This window comes from Arachis stenosperma, chromosome 2 (assembly GCF_014773155.1).
Source record: "Arachis stenosperma cultivar V10309 chromosome 2, arast.V10309.gnm1.PFL2, whole genome shotgun sequence".
Lineage (NCBI taxonomy): Eukaryota > Viridiplantae > Streptophyta > Magnoliopsida > Fabales > Fabaceae > Arachis > Arachis stenosperma.
In genome coordinates this window covers 22,541,997-22,561,627 of record NC_080378.1, presented here as the reverse complement: position 1 = coordinate 22,561,627, position 19,631 = coordinate 22,541,997, and the positions used below count along the sequence as shown (strand labels likewise).

Genomic DNA, 19,631 nt, shown 5'->3' with positions numbered 1-19,631 from the left:
ATAAGTACCAAAAAAAATGAAGCATTAATTTGTTTTAAAATGAATTGGGCAAAAAATTATCATGGTATTTAGGACAAAAAATTGGGCAAACTATTTGGAAATTGGAATTTAGTTTGACATGTTTTGAATTTTGTGGTTTAGAGTTTACTCACTGACAACGATAATACCATACCTTTATTGATTCTACATTTCTACTTGAGACTATTTTCATTTCAAATTGATAAAATTCTGCAACTAGTATAATTAATCTTAAAAAATTGGTGTAATTTCTTAAAAAATGTCACTGCTAAATTCTTAAATCTTTCACGATTTTCAAGATCTTGCATGCAAGATAAGCTAAAAACAATTAAAAAATGTTTATATAATCTCCAAATTTTACAATTAAATTCAATGAAGGAAACATTAAAGTTAGGAGTATTAATCAGATGTTTTCAGCATAAATAATCAAGGTTAACCGAGAACTAAACTTTAGAAGAGACAAAAATACTGTAAGAATTTACGAAGTATCCCTATTGCAAATATTTAAACAAATGTTGTTAATATTTCAATACTTGCAAAGAAATAGAAGTAAGCAACAATATATTAGTATTATTGGCCAATAGAATTGAATGAGTGATCAGATGGAAGTTTTCTTATACAACAATATTAGCATAAGCCAGTGCCGTTGCTCCAGTTGCTGTTCAATTATTAATTAGTTTTAAATAAACATATCTTGGAACTATAAATGATCTGTAACAACTGATATAAACACCCAAGGAGGAAAACAGAGGAATAAATACACTATATGGAAAGCAACTACAATACAAGAATGGTCGAACAAACACATAAAGGAGCAGTTGCTCAACCACCGCCGCCGCGTTCCTTGTCAATCTGCTCCCTTTGCTTATTAGCAAGCTTATCCAGGGCAGACTGAACAGCCTCACGGCCTCCAACAATCAACTTGATAACTATTTCCGGATCGGTCTCAAATTTTGCCTCTTCAAACTCCTTTCGTGCGTTGTCTCTGAGCACGTCACGCCACAAGACTCCCCTGGAATCAGGCCACATGAAAAACCGGCTGGCGCGGAGGATGTCCCTGTAGAGGCTGAGGGCTTCCCGGCGGGTGGAGGTGAGTTTCCTCCGATTCAAGAGCTCCTCTTCATCGTCGTCAAGGGACTTCTCCTTCTTCACTAGATGCCTATCTAGAAGCTCCTCTACATTGTCAGGCCCATCGTGCAAGAATCGCTCCATGTGGAACAAAGATGTGCGATTTACAGCAACTTGTTGCCGTATGCATCGCCATAGTTGCAGCTTTCCAGTCATCCCCCCTCTCTTCTCCTGCTTCCAGCAACCGATGAACCAATGTCTAACCTGCTTACATTAATTGGTTATGGACTGAATCAATTTGATATTTACTAGCCTGGACCACAAAATTTAAAATCAAACTAGAGGCCCTCTGTTGTCAAAATTCCAAAAACCATACAAATCAATCTAGATTCCTAATCCTTTTTTCTTACCCTTAACATTTGAATTCAACACAATGTAATGTAATTTAATTATATTCTTCAATCTTCATTTCTTCCGTCTCCTAGTTATTCTTTTTTTAACTTAAAAAAAATTAATCTTACTATAAAATTAGAAAATGTCTAAAAATATAGCACAATATGTGTTTGAGTATACCATCTACTTATACCAAAAAAGTTTGGAGCTAAATGTAAATAACTGAGTATAAGTATACTTGGGAGTCATTTTCCCACATTACCCAAGGGCATTGCCACTCTATCGTGCCGCCAATAACTCCGCCCAGGAGGTCCTTCTCAGTTGTCACCATCACTTCCCAATTTCAAAAGTCGCCGGAGGCATTTTTGGCACTGTGACTTTACACCTTGAAGTGCAACATTCAGTTGAAGCCCACTGGTAAAGGTAATGCATGCCATCCCTCTCCATGGCCTTCATCAAACAAAGACACGCTTACACAACTCTCTCCCCACTCTTAATCTATTCCTCTTTTTCAGAAGCTTTCGTTTCAAAAGCTCATGACACATAACATAACTATAAAGAAACTATAGGAGAGAACATTACTTAATCTTTGTTAAGGTAGTATGTCACTTGCAATTTGCAAAGCCCATCAAAGAATTAAACCCCAATGTTGAGTTTAGAAAACCTACACCCAACTTAGCCAACCAATTTCATAATCTAAATCATTTCAATTCCTGAATTCAAGAATTAATTAACATACAGCATTTAAGTCATTCATCACAATTAAATAAGCAAAGCACAAACAGATTCATTAAGACCATCACAATCTTACATAACAAAAATATTAGAAAAACCATTTTGCAAGATTGGAAACATATATACAGCAAATTAAACTATCTATGAAATAGTGTAACAACAAATCAGAAACAGATGAGAGAAGTGGGAAAATACCTAGACTCGCAAAGATCGGCAGAGCAGCTTCACACACAAGATGGCAGCGAGGATGTGAAGGGGCAAAGACGTGAAGAGACCATGGCGGAGAAGACGCGAAGCGAGGGAGGCAGAGGACGCGTGATGTGCCAGTAACGGAGCACAAGAGACGATGGGCAGTGGAGCAGAAGCAATGCCACGGCGGAGGGTGCGAGGCTGACAGAGGCGCGACAGCTCAAGGATGGAGACCGGAAGGAAGCAGCGGCGGATTCAACGTGAGAGAGTCCGTGAGAGCAAGGCAGAGAGTTTTTTATAACCAATAGTGGTGATGTACACACAAGTCTAATTACATTTATGATAGAAAAGAGTTTTTTTTTTTTTCTTAACTCAAATAATGATACCATAAGATTAATTAGTATATCCATATATTTATTAGTATACTATTATTAATTAATATAGAATATCATGCATTTATTATTTTAATTTTAATCTTTACTTATAAATAAATTATACTTCGTAAAATATTTTATACAATTAAAATACAAATATTTTTTTACATTAAGAATAGAGAGTGAGTACATACTCTCTAGAAAAATAAATAAAGAATTTTTAGTCGGACACTTTTAGTATTTCTAAAATAATAAATTTTAGATTATAACATATTATGTATTTCTTTAAAATACTTTTAAACATTATATAGGTAAAAAAAAGTTATTCACTTTTAAAACGTTTAAAACGTCTTTTTTTTAATATGTTTAATTTTTATCGATTAAAATTCAACACATATAATTGATTAAATCGTGCTATTTTTGTTAAAGTTAGAGACTGAACAAATCGTAAACCGAACAAATCGTTTCGATTAAAAAACCAATAAACTAAACATTGAACCAATTAAAAAGTATTTTTTTTTATAAGAAATAACTACAATGCGCATATTATAAAAATGACTAAAATACTTTTATTATATATATTACTTTTGAGGGCGGTGTGAGTAGAAGTGGAAAGAAAGAATTTGAAAAAAAAGAAAAAAGATAAAAAAAAGATTTAGGATTCTCAAAACTACCTCTGTATAAAGGTATTATAGTCATTTTTTTATAAAAAAATATTAATTCTAATATGTAAGAATTTTACTTCATTGATTTTTTTAATTTAAACTATTTGTTCGATTCGATTTTGATAAAAGTAGTACAGTTTAATTAACATGTGTTGAATTTTAATTAGTAAAAATTAAACATCTTAAAAAAATATTTTAAAAGTTTTTATCTGAGTATCCTAAATAAAATTCTATTTAGATAAAACTTCTAATCACATAATATTTTTCTTTACTTTATAACCGTAATCTTCCACCTATTCTACTATACAGAATTCTATTTAGATAAAACTTCTAATCACATAATATTTTTCTTTACTTTATAACCGTAATCTTCCACCTATTCTACTATACAGTGATATGTACTGCACATGTTGAATTGTATTTCTAATCATTATAAACAAAGAAAATTAGAATAAAATAAATACACAAGCAAATAATAATATCAGAATATAATAAAAAATTAGATATTTAAAAAAAATTAAAAATAAAAAATCAAGAAAAATAAGGGAAAAAAAAGAAAGAAAATAGAATTAAAAAAATTTTCTTATATTTTTGGTTCAGTTTAGATTATTTCATATTATTTTATACGAAAAACCAAATCGAAACCAATTAAAAAAATTATTTTCTATTTTTTGTCCAAATCATTGATTTTATCCGGTTAAATTAGTAGATAATTAGTCAATAAATTAGTTTTTAATAAGGAAGATTAGAAACGCGAATATTATATCAAATTAGGATAGAGCTCATCGAAACGAGAATTTTGACACTAATTTCAAAAAAATCGGTCCAAGATTTGACTGAACAAACCGAACCGATTGAACTGGACCCAAATCGGACTGTTGGTCCAACCAGACCAACCCATTAAATGAAGCCAAACGCCTTTTTCTCCCTCATTCGGCTGAAGCAAAGTGAAATGCTTCCAGGGAAGAGAGAAAGCTTCCAAAACCCTTACGGTGAACTCCGGACGCCGTAACTTCTCCGTCCGAGCTCCAATCGCCGCACCGTTTGCGGCCATGCGTTCGCCGCATCGAGCTCTACGTTTCTACTAGAACAATTTTATAGATAACTTTTTATTTCACCTCAGCCTCTTCTTTTCCCCAATTTTCAAAATTTGAGAAGAAATGTTCAATTTCTTTAATTTCTGATGTTTTAGGATCCAATTAGCTTGAGGAAAATGTTCACTCTTGCTTATGTGAAGCTTGGGTAAGGTGAGGATACGATAATTTTATTTTAATTTCATTAAATTTGAGCTTTGAGTATTAAATTTGATATATATGTATTATGAATGTGTATTAGGTTATGAATAAATAATTAGAGCTTGAAATTGTGAATACTGGAACTTCGAGAAAGCGGATTAGTTGAGGTTTTGAGGGCTGTGTTCTTTTAGGAAAATTGTCTTGGAATAATACTTGGGAATCGGCTAAGGTATGGTTTAGGTTTCTTGCATTTAATATATAATGTTCTGTGAAAACTTAGGCTAGATGACCATAGGATAAGTTGGATTGCATGTGTATATTTAATACTTAGTATCATGTTGATGAATGTGGTTGGTTTGGTACTTGTTGATTAACTGGTGATTTGGTGAATTATTGATTTAAGGTATAACTATTGTGGAGGTTGTTGTGATAATGAGGTATTTTGTGTTAAAAGCCTAGGATTTGTGAACTATGATTCTTAGTTGAATTTTGATTGTTGGATTTGAATATTGTATGAGTTTAATTGTTGATCTGAGGTAGATTTATTATGGTGATTGTTATGATGATGAGGAAGGGTATGTTGAATTGAAAAGAATGTAGGTTTGGACCGGAAAAGGGTGGCAAAGTTTGAGTTTTAGAGGAGATGCTGTCGAAATTTTATAAAAATTAGAGATTTTGTTTATATGATTATTTAAAAAGATTTAGATTCAAAGGTTATAAGGTTTGATTTTGAGTTATTAAGAAAATGAGCATGTTTTAAGTTTGATTCATTTAGAAAAGAATGAATTATGTTTTGAATTGGAACTATTGATGGAAGGAATGGAAGGTGTGATAATGAAGGATAAGGATTGAATATGATTGATGTATAATGATGAATGAGATGCGATTGAGAATAATGTGGATGTTGATGAATTATAATTGAATTATTTATATGGCTTATGAATTTGAATAATCTGAGATACGAGATTCTCTGGATAAAGTGTCGTGGCTTGTCATCACCTGTACCAGGTAGAAAACTCGATACTATGTTGACCATACAACGTAAGTGTGATCCGGCACTATATAAATTCCCAGGAATGTAACCCCCATTGAGCAATATTGATTTTTTGAGAAAAAGCTATGCATAGACTCTTGGGGATGTACGTCGGGGGACAGTCTAAGTATTTTCAGACTTGTCGGGTTGGCTGGATAACCGACAGATGAGCCTCATTAGCCATAGTATAGGCATGCATCATTTGCATGTTACATGAATTATTTGCTTGTGCTTTAATTGGGTGTGCCTAAATGTACTTGCCATATTAAATGTATATTTGTTACCTGCAGTATTTATAACCTTATTGTGCTTGCCTTTATCTACTTCAATGTCTGTGAAATGCATGATGGAGTTGGAGGTATGGAGAAATAGCAATATGAGACTTAGATGTAAGATTAAGCTAAGTTAGGTTTAGGTACTCTTAGAAAATCACATTTTATGGCTTCTGTTTAATACTTTAACCTCTATAATCTGAGTATCGGCATTTTAGGATTGCCTCTGGCATTCCCAGTACCTTATATATTATGTGTGTGGCACCTTTACCATACTGAAAACCTTCGGTTCTCATTTCATACTGTGTTGTTTATTTTCAGATGCAGGTCGAGAGGCATCTCGTTAGGCGTCTGGACTCTTGAAGCGGAGTGGTTACTGGGTTATTTTGTTATGCTATATATATATATATATATATATATATATATATGTACTTGGCTTTCTCTCCACATAACTTGTTCTTTTTTTATCCTCTTAGAGGTTTATGGAGAGGCAGGATTGTGTATATGAACTTTTGGGTTTTGGATATATATGTATATATGTGTAAATATTCTCCGGCAAGTCTTGACTTCGGGGGCTGAGTTAGGAGCTTGTTATTTTGTATCTTTGGCACTTTATTCCTACTTCTGTCATCTTATGTTTAATAGTTATGGTTTTCTTAGCACACAAGTTAACTCGTTCCTTGAGCCTTGCACTTTTATTTTGTGATTTTTATTTCCTCTATTCTTCAAGGCTCCTAGCATATTATAATTCTTCTACTTTTATATGTACTCATTTTATTTTAGAGATCGTAATACCACACCACCTTTGTTTTACGACTTAAGCGTAAAGCCTTGTGTGGTAGGGTGTTACATTATGATATCAGAGCAGTTTATTCCTATAGAGCCTGAAAGACGGACTAATTGTACTTCTTTGCATTCTCTGTATATGTGTTTATGTGCTATTAGGATATCTGACTGATATATATGGAATAAACGTTTGTGAGTATGCATTTGGAACTAAAAGCATTATACCTGCGATATTGAGACTGATCAACTTAATATCACTTGTTTGGTGAGTATAGGGACCAGATGTTGACTCACAGACGCGGTCGCGGGCGAGGTAGATGTAGGCTAGGCACCATTACTCCTGCCCCCACAGGGACTGATCCAGTAGACTTTATGGCTGCCCTGGGAAATATAGCTGCAGCTATGTAGGCAACAACTGAGGCACTGGATAATCAGATAAATCAGGGTAATCATGGGAACAATAATGATGAGGACGGTCCTATGACACTTGCTACATTTCTGAAAGTTCGCCCTCCGACCTTTAGGAAAACCTCAAATCCTACTGATACAGATAATTGGATTTAGGCTATGGAACGGGCATTGCAGGCCCAACAGGTTCCTGAAGAGCAATAGGTTGAATTTGGAACTTATCAGTTGCAAGGTGAAACTCAGTATTAGTGGCAGGGAACACGACGTATCCTGCAGCCTGATGGTGCTGCGGTTCCTTGGGAGGTTTTCCGGACATAGTTCTATAAGGAATACTTTCCTAATTCAGCCAGAAATGCCAATGAACTTGAATTGATGCAGTTAAAGCAGGGACAGATGACTGTTGCTGAGTATACTAGTAAATTTGAAGAGTTATGTCATTTTTCTCGTATCTGTCAGGGCGTGCCTGAAGATTTTGCTGAATAGAAGTGTATTAAGTATGAAGGAGGTCTTCGGAGTGATATTCTGAGCTTCGTTGCCCCAATGAAGATCAGGGCATTTTCTGAATTGGTGAATAAGAGTAGGGTGGCTCAGGATTGTGTGAGGAAGGCGGCAACAGAGAAAGGAAGTTTGAGGGTGCCTTTTCAGAGGCCTTCGGGGAGGAACTTTGCTCCGAGAGGTAGGAATTTCAAGCGTGGAGGCTTTGTTCCGCAGCAGACTCAGGGCCAGGGTAATTACAGAAGGCCGAATACTAATGCTAGTCAAGGAAGAAGGTTTGGGAAGCAGCCATAGCAGGACCTAAATTGTCAGAGGTGCAGAAAGTATCACCCTGGAGTTTCGTGCAGATTGGGACTTGGAGTATGCTATTCCTGTGGACAGCCTGAGCATATGGCCACTAATTGTCCGGAGAAGAAGAAGTATGAGACTGGCAGAGTGCAGCAGTCAAGGAGAGTATACAACACTTCTACAGTAGGTGCTGAGGGATCTGATACGCTGATTAGAGGTAATTGTGAAATGGCTGGTAAAATCTTAATGCTTTATTTGATTCAGGAGCAACTCATTCATTTATTGCATTTGAAAAGGCCAATAAGTTAGGATTGAGAATGGTGGTTCTAGGTTATGATTTGAAAGTATATAATGCTACTCATGAAGCTATAGTGACTAGGATAGGATGTCCATGATAGCACAAAATTGTGATTTACTCTTTTCATAACTTGAACAATTCTTAACAATGACTCCAAAAACTTGGTGCATACTACTATGCTTCACTCACATTCTTCACAACTTCGCACAACTAACCAGTAAGTGCATTGGGTCGTCCAAGTAATAAACCTTACGTGAGTAAGGGTCGATCCCACGGAGATTGTTGGTATGAAGCAAGCTATGGTCATCTTGTAAATCTCAGTTAGGCTGATTCAAATGATTATAATGGTTTTCGAAAATAATAATAAATAAAGCATAAAATAAAGATAGAGATACTTATGTAAATCATTGGTGGAAATTTCAGATAAGTGTATAGAGCTGCTTTGTTCCTGTTGAATCTCTGCTTTCCTACTGCCTTCCTTCAATCCTTCATACTCCTTTCCATGGCAAGCTGTATGTAGGGCATCACCGTTGTCAATGGCTACTTCCCATCCTCTCAGTGAAAATGGTCCAAATGCTCTTGTCACAGCACGGCTAATCATCTGTTAGTTCCCGATCATGTCGCAATAGAATCTATTGATTCTTTTGTGTCTGTCACTACGCCCAACAATCGCGAGTTTGAAGTTCATCACAGTCATTCAATCCCTGAATCCTACTCGGAATACCACAAACAAGGTTTAGACTTTCCAGATTCTCAAGAATGGCCGCCAAAGGGTTCTAGCTTATACCACGAAGATTCTGATTAAGGAATCTAAGAGATACTCGCTCGTTCTAAGGTAGAACGGAAGTGGTTGTCAGTCATGCGTTCATAGGTGAGAATGATGATGAGTGTCACGGATCATCACATCCATCATATTGAAGTGCAGTGAATATCTTAGAACAAGAATAAGCTAAATTGATAGAAAATAGTAGTAATTGCATTAAAACTCGAGGTACAGCAGAGCTCCACACCCTTAATCTATGGTGTGTGGAAACTCCACCGTTGAAAATATATAAGTGATGGTCCAGGCATGGCCAAATTGCCAGCCCCCAAATGTGATCAAAGATGTAAAATCCCAGATGAAATTACAATAGTAAAAAGTCCTATTTATACTAAACTAGTTACTAGGGTTTACAGAAATAAGTCTAAGTGCAAAAATCCACTTCCGGGGCCCACTTTGGTGTGTGCTTGGGTTGAGCTTGAGGTTTACACGTGCAAAGGCTTCTCTTGGGGTTAAACTCCAAGTTGTAACGTCTGTTTAGCATTTAACTCTGGTTTGTGACGTGTTTCTGGCGTTTTATGCCAGAATACAGCATGGAACTGTCGTTGAACGCCAGTTTGCATCGTCTAAGCTCGAACAAAGTATAAACCATTATATATTGCTGGAAAGCCCTAGATGTCTACTTTCCAACGCCGTTGAGAGCGCGCCATTTGAAGTTCTATAGCTCTAGAAAATCCATTTCGAGTGCAAGGAGGTCAGAATCCAACAGCATCAATAGTCCTTTTTCAGCCTGAATCAGATTTTTGCTCAGGTCCTTCAATTTCAGCCAAAAAATACTTGAAATCACAGAAAAATACACAAACTCATAGTAAAGTCCAGAAATGTGAATTTTGCATAAAAACTAATGAAAACATCCCTAAAGGTAGTTAGATCCTACTAAAAACTACCTAAAAACAATGCCAAAAAGCGTATAAATTATCCGCTCATCACAACACCAAACTTAAATTGTTGCTTGTCCCCGAGCAACTGAAAATCAATTAAGATAAAAAGAAGAGAATATACTATAAATCTCAAAACATCAATGAATATTAGTTCTAACTAGATGAGCGGGACTTGTAGCTTTTTGCTTCTGAACAGTTTTGGCATCTCACTTTATCCTTTGAAGTTTAGAATGATTGGCATCTATAGGAACTCAAAATTCAGATAGTGTTATTAATTCTCCTAGTTAAGTATGTTGATTCTTGAACACAACTACTTTTATGAGTCTTGACCGTGGCCCTAAGCACTTTGTTTTCCAGTATTACCACCGGATACATAAATGCCACAGACACATGACTGGGTGAACCTTTTCAGATTGTGACTCAGCTTTGCTAAAGTCCCCAGTTAGAGGTGTCCAAAGCTCTTAAGCACACTCTTTTTGCTTTGGATCACGACTTTAACCACTCAGTCTCAAGCTTTTCACTTGAACCTGCATGCCACAAGCACATGGTTAGGGACAGCTTGATTTAGCCACTTAGGCCTGGATTTATTTCCTTGGGCCCTCCTATCCATTGATGCTCAAAGCCTCGGATCCTTTTTACCCTTGACTTTTGGTTTTAAGGGCTATTGGATTTTTCTGCTTGCTTTTTCTTTTTCTTTCTATTTTTTCTCGCCACCTTTTTTTTCGCAAGCTTTATTCTTCGCTGCTTTTTCTTGCTTCAAGAATCAATTTTATGATTTTTTAGATTATCAATAACATTTCTCTTTTTCATCATTCTTTCAAGAGCCAACAATTTTAACATTCATAAACAACAAGATAAAAAATATGCACTGTTCAAGCATTCATTCAGAAAACAAAAAGTATTATAACCACATCAATATAATTAAACAAATTTCAAGGATGAATTCGAAACTCATGTACTTCTTGTTCTTTTGTATTAGAAACATTTTTCATTTAAGAGAGGTGAAGGATTCATGGAATTATTCATAGCTTTAAGACATAGACACTAGACACTAATGATCATGTAACAAAGATACAAACATAGATAAACATGAAGCTTAAAAACCGAAAAACAGAGAGATAAGAACAAGGAAGTTAAGGAATGAGTCCACCTTAGTAATGGTGGAGCCTTCTTCTTGAAGGACCAATGATGTCCTTGAGCTCCTCTATGTCTCTTCCTTGCCTTTGTTGCTCCTCCCTCATAGCTCTTTGATCTTCTCTAATCTCATGGAGAATGATGGAGTGCTCTTGGTGTTCCACCCTTAATTGGTTCATATCATGACTCAATCCTTCTAGAGAAGTGTTGAGTTGTTCCCAATAGTTGTTTGGAGGAAAGTGCATCCCTTGAGGCATCTTAGGAATTTCTTGATGATGAGCTTCCTCATGCATCTCTTGAGATCCATGGATAGCCTCTCTTGTTTGCTCCATCCTCTTCTTAGTGATGGGTTTGTCCTCTTCAATGAGGATGTCCCCTTCTATGACAACTTCAACTGAGTAGCATAGATGGCAAATAAGATGAGGAAAAGCTAGCCTTGCCATGGTGGAGGACTTTTCGGCTACTTTATAGAATTCAAGAGAGATGACTTCATGAAATTCTATTTCCTTTCCAATCATGATACTATGGATCATGATGGCCCGATCCACAGTTACTTCGGATCGGTTGCTAGTGGGGATGATGGAGCGTTGGCTGAATTCCAACCATCCTCTAGCCATAGGCTTAAGGTCCAGTATTCTCAATTGAACCGGCTTGCCTTTTGAGTCTCTTTTCCATTGAGCTCCTTCCACACATATGTCCATAAGGACTTGGTCCAACCTTTGATCAAAGTTGACCCTTCTAGTGTAGGGGCGTGCATCTTCTTGCATCATAGGCAAGTTGAACGCCAACCTTACATTTTTCGGACTGAAATCTAAGTATTTTCCCCGAACCATTGTAAGATAATTCTTTGGATTCGGGTTTATACTTTGATCATGGTTCCTAGTGATCCATGCATTGGCATAGAACTCTTGAATCATTAAGATTCTGACTTGTTGGATGGGGTTGGTCAGAACTTCCCAACCTCTTCTTTGGATCTCATGTCAGATCTCTGGATACTCATTTTTCTTGAGCATGAAAGGGACCTCAGGGATCACCTTCTTCTTGGCCACAACTTCATAGAAGTGGTCTTGATGGGCTTTTGAGATGAATCTTTCCATCTCCCATGACTCGGAGGTGGAAGCTTTTGTCTTCCCTTTCCTCTTTCTAGAGGTTTCTCCGGCCTTAGGTGCCATCAATGGTTATAGAAAAACAAAAAAGCTATGCTTTTACAACACCAAACTTAGAATGTTGCTCGTCCTCGAGCAAAAGAAGAGAAAGAATAGAAGGAAAAGAAGAAGATATGGAGGAGAGGAAGAGATGTGTGGGTTCGGTCAAGGGGGAGAAGAGAGGGTTGTATTGTGTGAAAATGTAGAAGGATGGAGGGGTTTATATAGTGGAGGGAGAGGGTAGTAGGTTCGGTCATTAGGGAGGGTTTAGGTGGGAAAAGGATTTTGAATTTGAAGGTGGGTGGGGTTTATGGGGAAGAGTGGATGGATGTGAGTGGTATAGAGGTGATGGGGAAGAGAGATTGAGGTGATTGGTGAAGAGTTTTTGGGAAAGAGTGTTATTGGATTATGTGAAGAAGAGAGAAGGTGAGTTGAGGTAGGTAGGGATCCTGTGGGGTCCACAGATTCTGAGATGATCTTGTGGGGTCCACAGATCATAAGGTGTCAAGGATGAATCATCCCTGCACTAATGAGGCGTGTAAAATGCCCTCTGCATGCAATCCTGGCGTTCAACGCCATATTGATGCTTGTTTCTGGCGTTGAACGCCAATCTGCAGCATGTTTCTGGCGTTAAACGCCAATTTCATGCTTGTTTCTGGTGTTTAACACCAGCTTTTCTCAGGGTGTAATCCTGGCATTTGAACGCCAGATTGCTGCTTGTTTTTGGCGTTCAACGCCAGATTCATGCTCTGTTCTGGCGTTGAACGCCAGCCAGATGCTCCTTACTGGCGTTTAAACGCCAGTAAGCTCTTCCTCCAGGGTGCGCTGTTTCTTCTGCTGTTTTTGATTCTATTTTTAATTTTAGTAATTGTTTTGTGACTCCACATGATCATGAACCTAGTAAAACATAAAAGAAAAATAAAAATATAGATAAATAAAAATTGGGTTGCCTCCCAATAAGTGCTTCTTTAATGTCAATAGCTTGACAGTGAGCTCTCATGGAGCCTCACAAATCATTAGAGCATTGTTGGGACCTCCCAACACCAAACTAAGAGTTTGTATGTGGGGGTTCAACACCAAACTTAGAGTTTGGTTGTGGCCTCCCAACACCAAACTTAGAGTTTGTTTGTGGGGGCTTTGTTTGACTCTGTATTGAGAGAAGCTTATCGTGCCTCTTTTTCATGTTTACAGAGGGATACCCTTGGGCCTTAAACACAAGGTAGTCCCCATTCAATTGAAGGACTAATTCTCCTCTGTTAACATCAATCACAGCTCCTGCTGTGGCTAGGAAGGGTCTTCCAAGGATGATGCATTCATCCTCTTCCTTCTTAGTGTCTAAGATTATGAAATCAGCAGGGATGTAAAGGCCTTTAACCTTTACTAACACGTCCTCTACCAATCCATAAGCTTGTCTTACTGAGTTGCCTGCCATCTGTAATGAGAATGTGGCAGCCTGTACCTCAAAGATCTCCAGCTTCTCCATTACAGAGAGTGGCATAACATTTATACCTAACCCTAGGTCACACAGAGCCTTCTCAAAGGTCATGGTGCCTATGGTACAGGGTATTAAGAATTTACGAGGATCTTGTTTCTTTTGAGTTAAAGTTTGCTGAACCCATGTATCTAGTTCACTAATGAGGAAGGGAGGTACATCTTCCCAAGTCTCATTACCAAACAACTTGGTATTCAGCTTCATGATAGCTCTTAGATATTGAGCAACTTGCTCTATAGTTACATCTTCATCCTCTTCAGAGGAAGAATAGTTTTCAGAGCTCATGAATGGCAGAAGGAGGTTTAATGGAATCTCTATGGTCTCTATATGAGCCTCAGATTCCTTTAGGTCCTCAATAGGGAACTCCTTCTTGTCTAGGAGACGTCCCATGAGGTCTTCCTCATTGGGATTCACGTCCTCCCTTTCCTCTCTAGGTTCGGCCATTTTGATTATGTCAATGGCCTTGCACTCTCTTTTTGGATTCTCTTCAGTATTGCTTGGGAGAGTACTAGGAGGAGTTTCAGTGATTTTCTTACTCAGTTGGCCCACTTGTGCCTCCAAATTTCTAATGGAGGACCTTGTTTCGCTCATGAAACTTAAAGTGGCCTTAGACAGATCAGAGGCTATATTTGCTAAGCTAGAAGAGTTCTGCTTAAAATTCTCTGTCTGTTGCTGAGAAGATGATGGAAAAGGCTTGCTATTGCTGAGCCTGTTTCTTCCACCATTATTAAAGCCTTGTTGAGGCTTTTGTTGATCCTTCCATGAGAAATTCGGATGATTTCTCCATGAGGAATTATAGGTGTTCCTATAGGGTTCACCCATGTAATTTACCTCTGCCATTGCAGGGTTCTCAGGATCATAAGCTTCTTCTTTAGAAGATGTCTCTTTAATATTGTTGGATGCATTTTGCCATCTATTCAGGCTCTGAGAAATCATGTTGACTTGCTGAGTCAACATTTTATTCTGAGCCAATATGGCATTCAGAGCATCAATTTCAAGAACTCTCCTCTTTTGAGGCATCCCATTACTCACAAGATTCCTCTCAGAGGTGTACATGAATTGGTTATTTGCAACCATGTCAATGAGTTCTTGAGCTTCTGCAGGCGTTTTCTTTAGGTGAATGGATCCACCTGAAGAATGGTCTAGTAGCATCTTAGAGAACTCAGATAGACCATAATAGAATATATCCAAAATGGTCCACTCTAAAAGCATGTCAGAAGGATATCTTTTGGTCATCTGCTTGTATCTTTCCTAAACTTCATAGAGGGATTCATCATCTTTTTGTTTGAAGGTCTGAACATCCACTTTAAGCTTGCTCAGCTTTTGAGGAGGAAAGAACTTAGCCAAGAAGGCCGTGACCAGCTTATCCCAAGAGTCCAGGCTATCTTTAGGTTGTGAGTCCAACCATATTCTAGCTCTGTCTCTTACAGCAAAAGAAAAAAGCATGAGCCTGTAGACTTCTGGATCTACTCCATTAGTCTTAACAGTCTCACAGATCTGCAAGAACTCAGTTAAAAATTAATAGGGATCTTCTGATGGAAGTCCATGAAACTTGCAGTTCTGTTGCATTAGAGCAACTAGTTGAGGTTTCAGCTCAAAATTATTTGCTCCAACGGCAGGGATTGAGATGCTTCTTCCATCAAACTTGGAAGTAGGTGTAGTATAATCACCTAGCATCCTCCTTGCGCCTCCACCATTGTTATTGGGTTCGACCATGTCTCTCTCTTTTTCGAGATTCTCTGTAAGGTTCTCTCTGGATTGTTGTGCTTTAGCTTCTCTTAGCTTCTTCTTCAGAGTCCTTTCAGGTTCCGGATCTGCTTCAACAAGAATGTTCTTGTCCCTGTTCCTGCTCATATGAAAAAGAAGAGGACAGAAAAAGAAGAGGAATCCTCTATGTCACAGTATAGAGATTCCTTTATGTTAGTAGAAGAAGAAAAGAATAAAAGAAGAAAAAGGTGAGAATCCAAACACAAGGGGGAAGAGGGAGTTCGAATTCTTGAGTAGAAGAGAGGTGTTAGTAGATGAATAAATAGATAGAAGAAGATGAGAGAGAGAATTCGAAAATTATTTTTGAAAAATTAGTGATTTTTAAAAATTAAGAGAATAATTAAAATTAAAATTAAAATTTGAAATGATTAGTTAATTAAGAAAATTTTGAAAAAGAGGGAGGTAATTTTCGAAAATTAGAGAGATGAAAGTAGTTAGGTGATTTTGAAAAAGATAAGAAACAAATAAAAAGTCAATTAGTTAGTTGAAAAAGATTTGAAAATCAATTTTGAAAAGATAAGAAGTTAGAAAAGATTTTGAAATTAATTTTGAAAAATATATAATTTGAAGAAGATATTTTGAAAAGATATGATTGAAAAAGATATTTTGAAAAAAGATTTGATTTTTAAAATTAAAATTGATTACTTGACTAATAAGAAACTAAAAGATATGATTCTAGAATTTAAAGATTGAACCTTTCTTAACAAGAAAGTAACAAATTTCAAATTTTTTAATCAATCACATTAATTGTTAGTAAAGTTTTGAAAATTATGAAATGAAATTAAGAAAAAGATTTTGAAAAATAATTTTTAAAATTTTTTGAAAATTAAAAAAAATGAAAAATATTTGATTTTTGAAAAAGATTTTGAAAAGATAGAATTTTTAAAATTGAAATCTTGACTTGACTAACAAGAAACAACTCATTTTAAAAACTTTTTAACTAAGTCAACCCAAAATTTCGAATTTTATGAGAGAAATAAGGGAAAGATATTTTTTTTATTTTTGAATTTTTAATGATGAGAGAGAAAAACACAAAAATATCTCACAACATGAAAATTATGAATCAAAACACATGATGCATGCAAGAACACTATGAATGTCAAGATGAACACCAAGAACACTTTGAAGATCAAGATGAACATCAAGACTTATTTTTGAAAAATTTTCAAGAAAAGAAAAAAAAACATGTAAGACACCAAACTTAGAAATCTTTAATGCTTAGACACTATGAATTCAAAATGCATATGAAAAACAACAAAAGACACAAAACAAGAAAATTTAAAGATCAAACAAGAAGACTTATCAAGAACAACTTGAAGATCATGAAGAACACATGCATGAATTTTCGAAAAATGCAAAGGTTTTAAAACATGCAATTGACACCAAACTTAAAAATTGACTCTAGACTCAAACAAGAAACACAAAAAATTTTTGATTTTAATGATTTTATTAAAAAAAATTTTCGAAAATAATTTTTTTGGAAAAACGAAAACAAAGAAAAAATTTCTGAAAAATTTTTAAAAAGAAAATTACCTAATCTGAACAACAAGATAAATCGTCAGTTGTCCAAACTCGAACAATCCCCGGCAACGGTGCTAAAAACTTGGTGTTGTTGCCGGAATCTTGAATAATCGCTGGCTCCAAACCCGAACAATTCCTGGCAACGGCGCCAAAAACTTGATAGCGCAAAATTGTGATTTACTCTTTTCATAACTTGAACAATTCTTAACAATGGCTCCAAAAACATGTGCATACTACTATGGTTCACTCACATTCTTCACAACTTCGCACAACTAACCAGCAAGTGCACTGGGTCATCCAAGTAATAAACCATACATGAGTAAAGGTCGATCCCACGAAGATTGTTGGTATGAAGCAAGCTATGGTCATCTTGTAAATCTCAGTTAGGCTTATTCAAATGATTATAATGGTTTTCAAAAATAATAATAAATAAAGCATAAAATAAAGATAGAGATACTTATGTAAATCATTGGTGGGAATTTCAGATAAGTGTATGGAGCTGCTTTGTTCGTGTTGAATATCTGCTTTCCTACTGCCTTCCTTCAATCCTTCATACTCCTTTCCATGGCAAGCTGTATGTAGGGCATCACCGTTGTCAATGGCTACTTCCCATCCTCTCAGTGAAAATGGTCCAAATGCTCTTGTCACAGCACGGCTAATCATCTGTCGGTTCCCGATCATGTCGCAATAGAATCTATTGATTCTTTTGCGTCTGTCACTACGCCCAACAATCACGAGTTTGAAACTTGTCACAGTCATTCAATCCCTGAATCCTACTCAGAATACCATAGACAAGGTTTAGACTTTCCAGATTCTCAAGAATGGCCACCAAAGGGTTCTAGCTTATACCACGAAGATTCTGATTAAGGAATCTAAGAGATACTCACTCGTTCTAAGGTAGAACGGAAGTGGTTATCAGTCACGCGTTCATAGGTGAGAATGATGATGAGTGTCACGGATCATCACATCCATCATATTGAAGTGCAGTGAATATCTTAGAACAAGAATAAGCTGAATTGAATAGAAAATAGTAGTAATTGCATTAAAACTCGAGGTACAGCAGAGCTCCACACCCTTAATCTATGGTGTGTAGAAACTCCACCGTTGAAAATATATAAGTGATGGTCCAGGCATGGCCGAATGGCCAGCCCCTAAATGTGATCAAAGATGTAAAATCCCAGATGAAATTACAATAGTAAAAAGTCCTATTTATACTAGACTAGTTACTAGGGTTTATAGAAATAAGTCTAAGTTCAGAAATCTACTTTCGGGGCCCACTTTGGTGTGTGCTTGGACTGAGATTGAGCTTTACGCATGCAGAGGCTTCTCTTGGGGTTAATCGCCAAGTTGTAATGTCTGTTTGGAGTTTAACTCTGGTTTGTGATGTGTTTTTGGCGTTTTACTCCAGAATGCAGCATGGAACTGGCGTTGAACGCCAGTTTGCATCATCTAAACTCGAACAAAGTATGGATCATTATATATTGCTGGAAAGCCCTGGATGTCTAATTCCCAACACCGTTAAGAGCACGCCATTTGGAGTTCTGTAGCTCCATAAAATCCATTTCGAGTGCAGGGAGGTCAGAATCCAACAGCATCCGCAGTTCTTTTTCAGCCTGAATCAGATTTTTGCTCAGGTTTCTCAATTTCAGCCAGAAAATACCTGAAATCATAGAAAAATACACAAACTCATAGTAAAGTCCAGAAATGTGAATTTTGCATAAAAACTAATGAAAACATCCCTAAAAGTAGCTAGATCCTACTAAAAACAATGCCAAAAAGTGTATAAATTATCTGCTCATCAGTCCACAAGTTCCCTTTCGAGTGTAACAGCGTGAATTTGTGCATGATTTGATTTGTTTGCCAATGACTGGTCTTGATATCATCTTGGGATTGGATTGGTTATCCAAGAATCATGTTTTGCTTGATTGTTCTGAGAAGTCAATACAGTTTATGCCGGAAGGGTCAGAAGCACCGGTTGCGGTGAATAGTTACTATTTGAATTCTATGATAGTAAACTGCTCTGGAACTGAATGTCAGGGTATTATGTTATTAACTGCGGGAATATCAGGTGATGATCAGAGTTTATAGCAGATTCCAATTGTATGTGAATTTTCAGATGTGTTTCCGGATGATATTAATGAATTTCTACCTAACTAAAAAGTTGAATTCGCAATTGAGTTGGTGCCTGGAGCCGGTCTGATTTCGATTACTCCTTATAGGATGTCACCTTTAGAAATGGCTGAATTGAAAGCTCAGCTAGAAAATCTGTTGGGTAAGCATTTCATCCGACCAAGTGCTTCTCCATGGGGAGCGCCGGTATTACTGGTAAAGAAGAAGGATGGGAGTATGCGGTTATGTGTCGATTATCGGTAATTGAATAAGATCAGTGTGAAGAATAATTATCCGTTGCCTAGAATCGATGATCTAATGGATCAGTTACAGGGTGCCGGTGTGTTTTCTAAGATTGATCTGCGATCCGGTTATCATCAGATAAGGGTTAGAGATGAGAATATACCGAAGACTGCTTTCAAAATCCATTATGGTCATTATGAGTATACAGTGATGTCTTTCGGGTTAACCAATGTCCCGACAGTATTTTTGGATTATATGAACA

At 36.6% G+C, this 19,631-nt stretch overlaps 1 protein-coding gene across 1 annotated transcript; it reads right to left on the bottom strand.

Annotated features, from left to right (window-relative positions):
• Positions 1 to 645: 645 nt before the first annotated feature.
• LOC130962023 (uncharacterized) lies at positions 646 to 2,722 on the bottom strand. The gene is made up of 2 exons (XM_057888110.1): positions 2,410 to 2,722; positions 646 to 1,350 (listed from the first exon to the last, which is right to left on the bottom strand). Exon 2 carries the CDS (start codon positions 1,300 to 1,302, stop codon positions 841 to 843), a length of 462 nt encoding a protein of 153 aa, XP_057744093.1. The 5' UTR covers positions 1,303 to 1,350; positions 2,410 to 2,722; the 3' UTR covers positions 646 to 840.
• Positions 2,723 to 19,631: the final 16,909 nt, after the last annotated feature.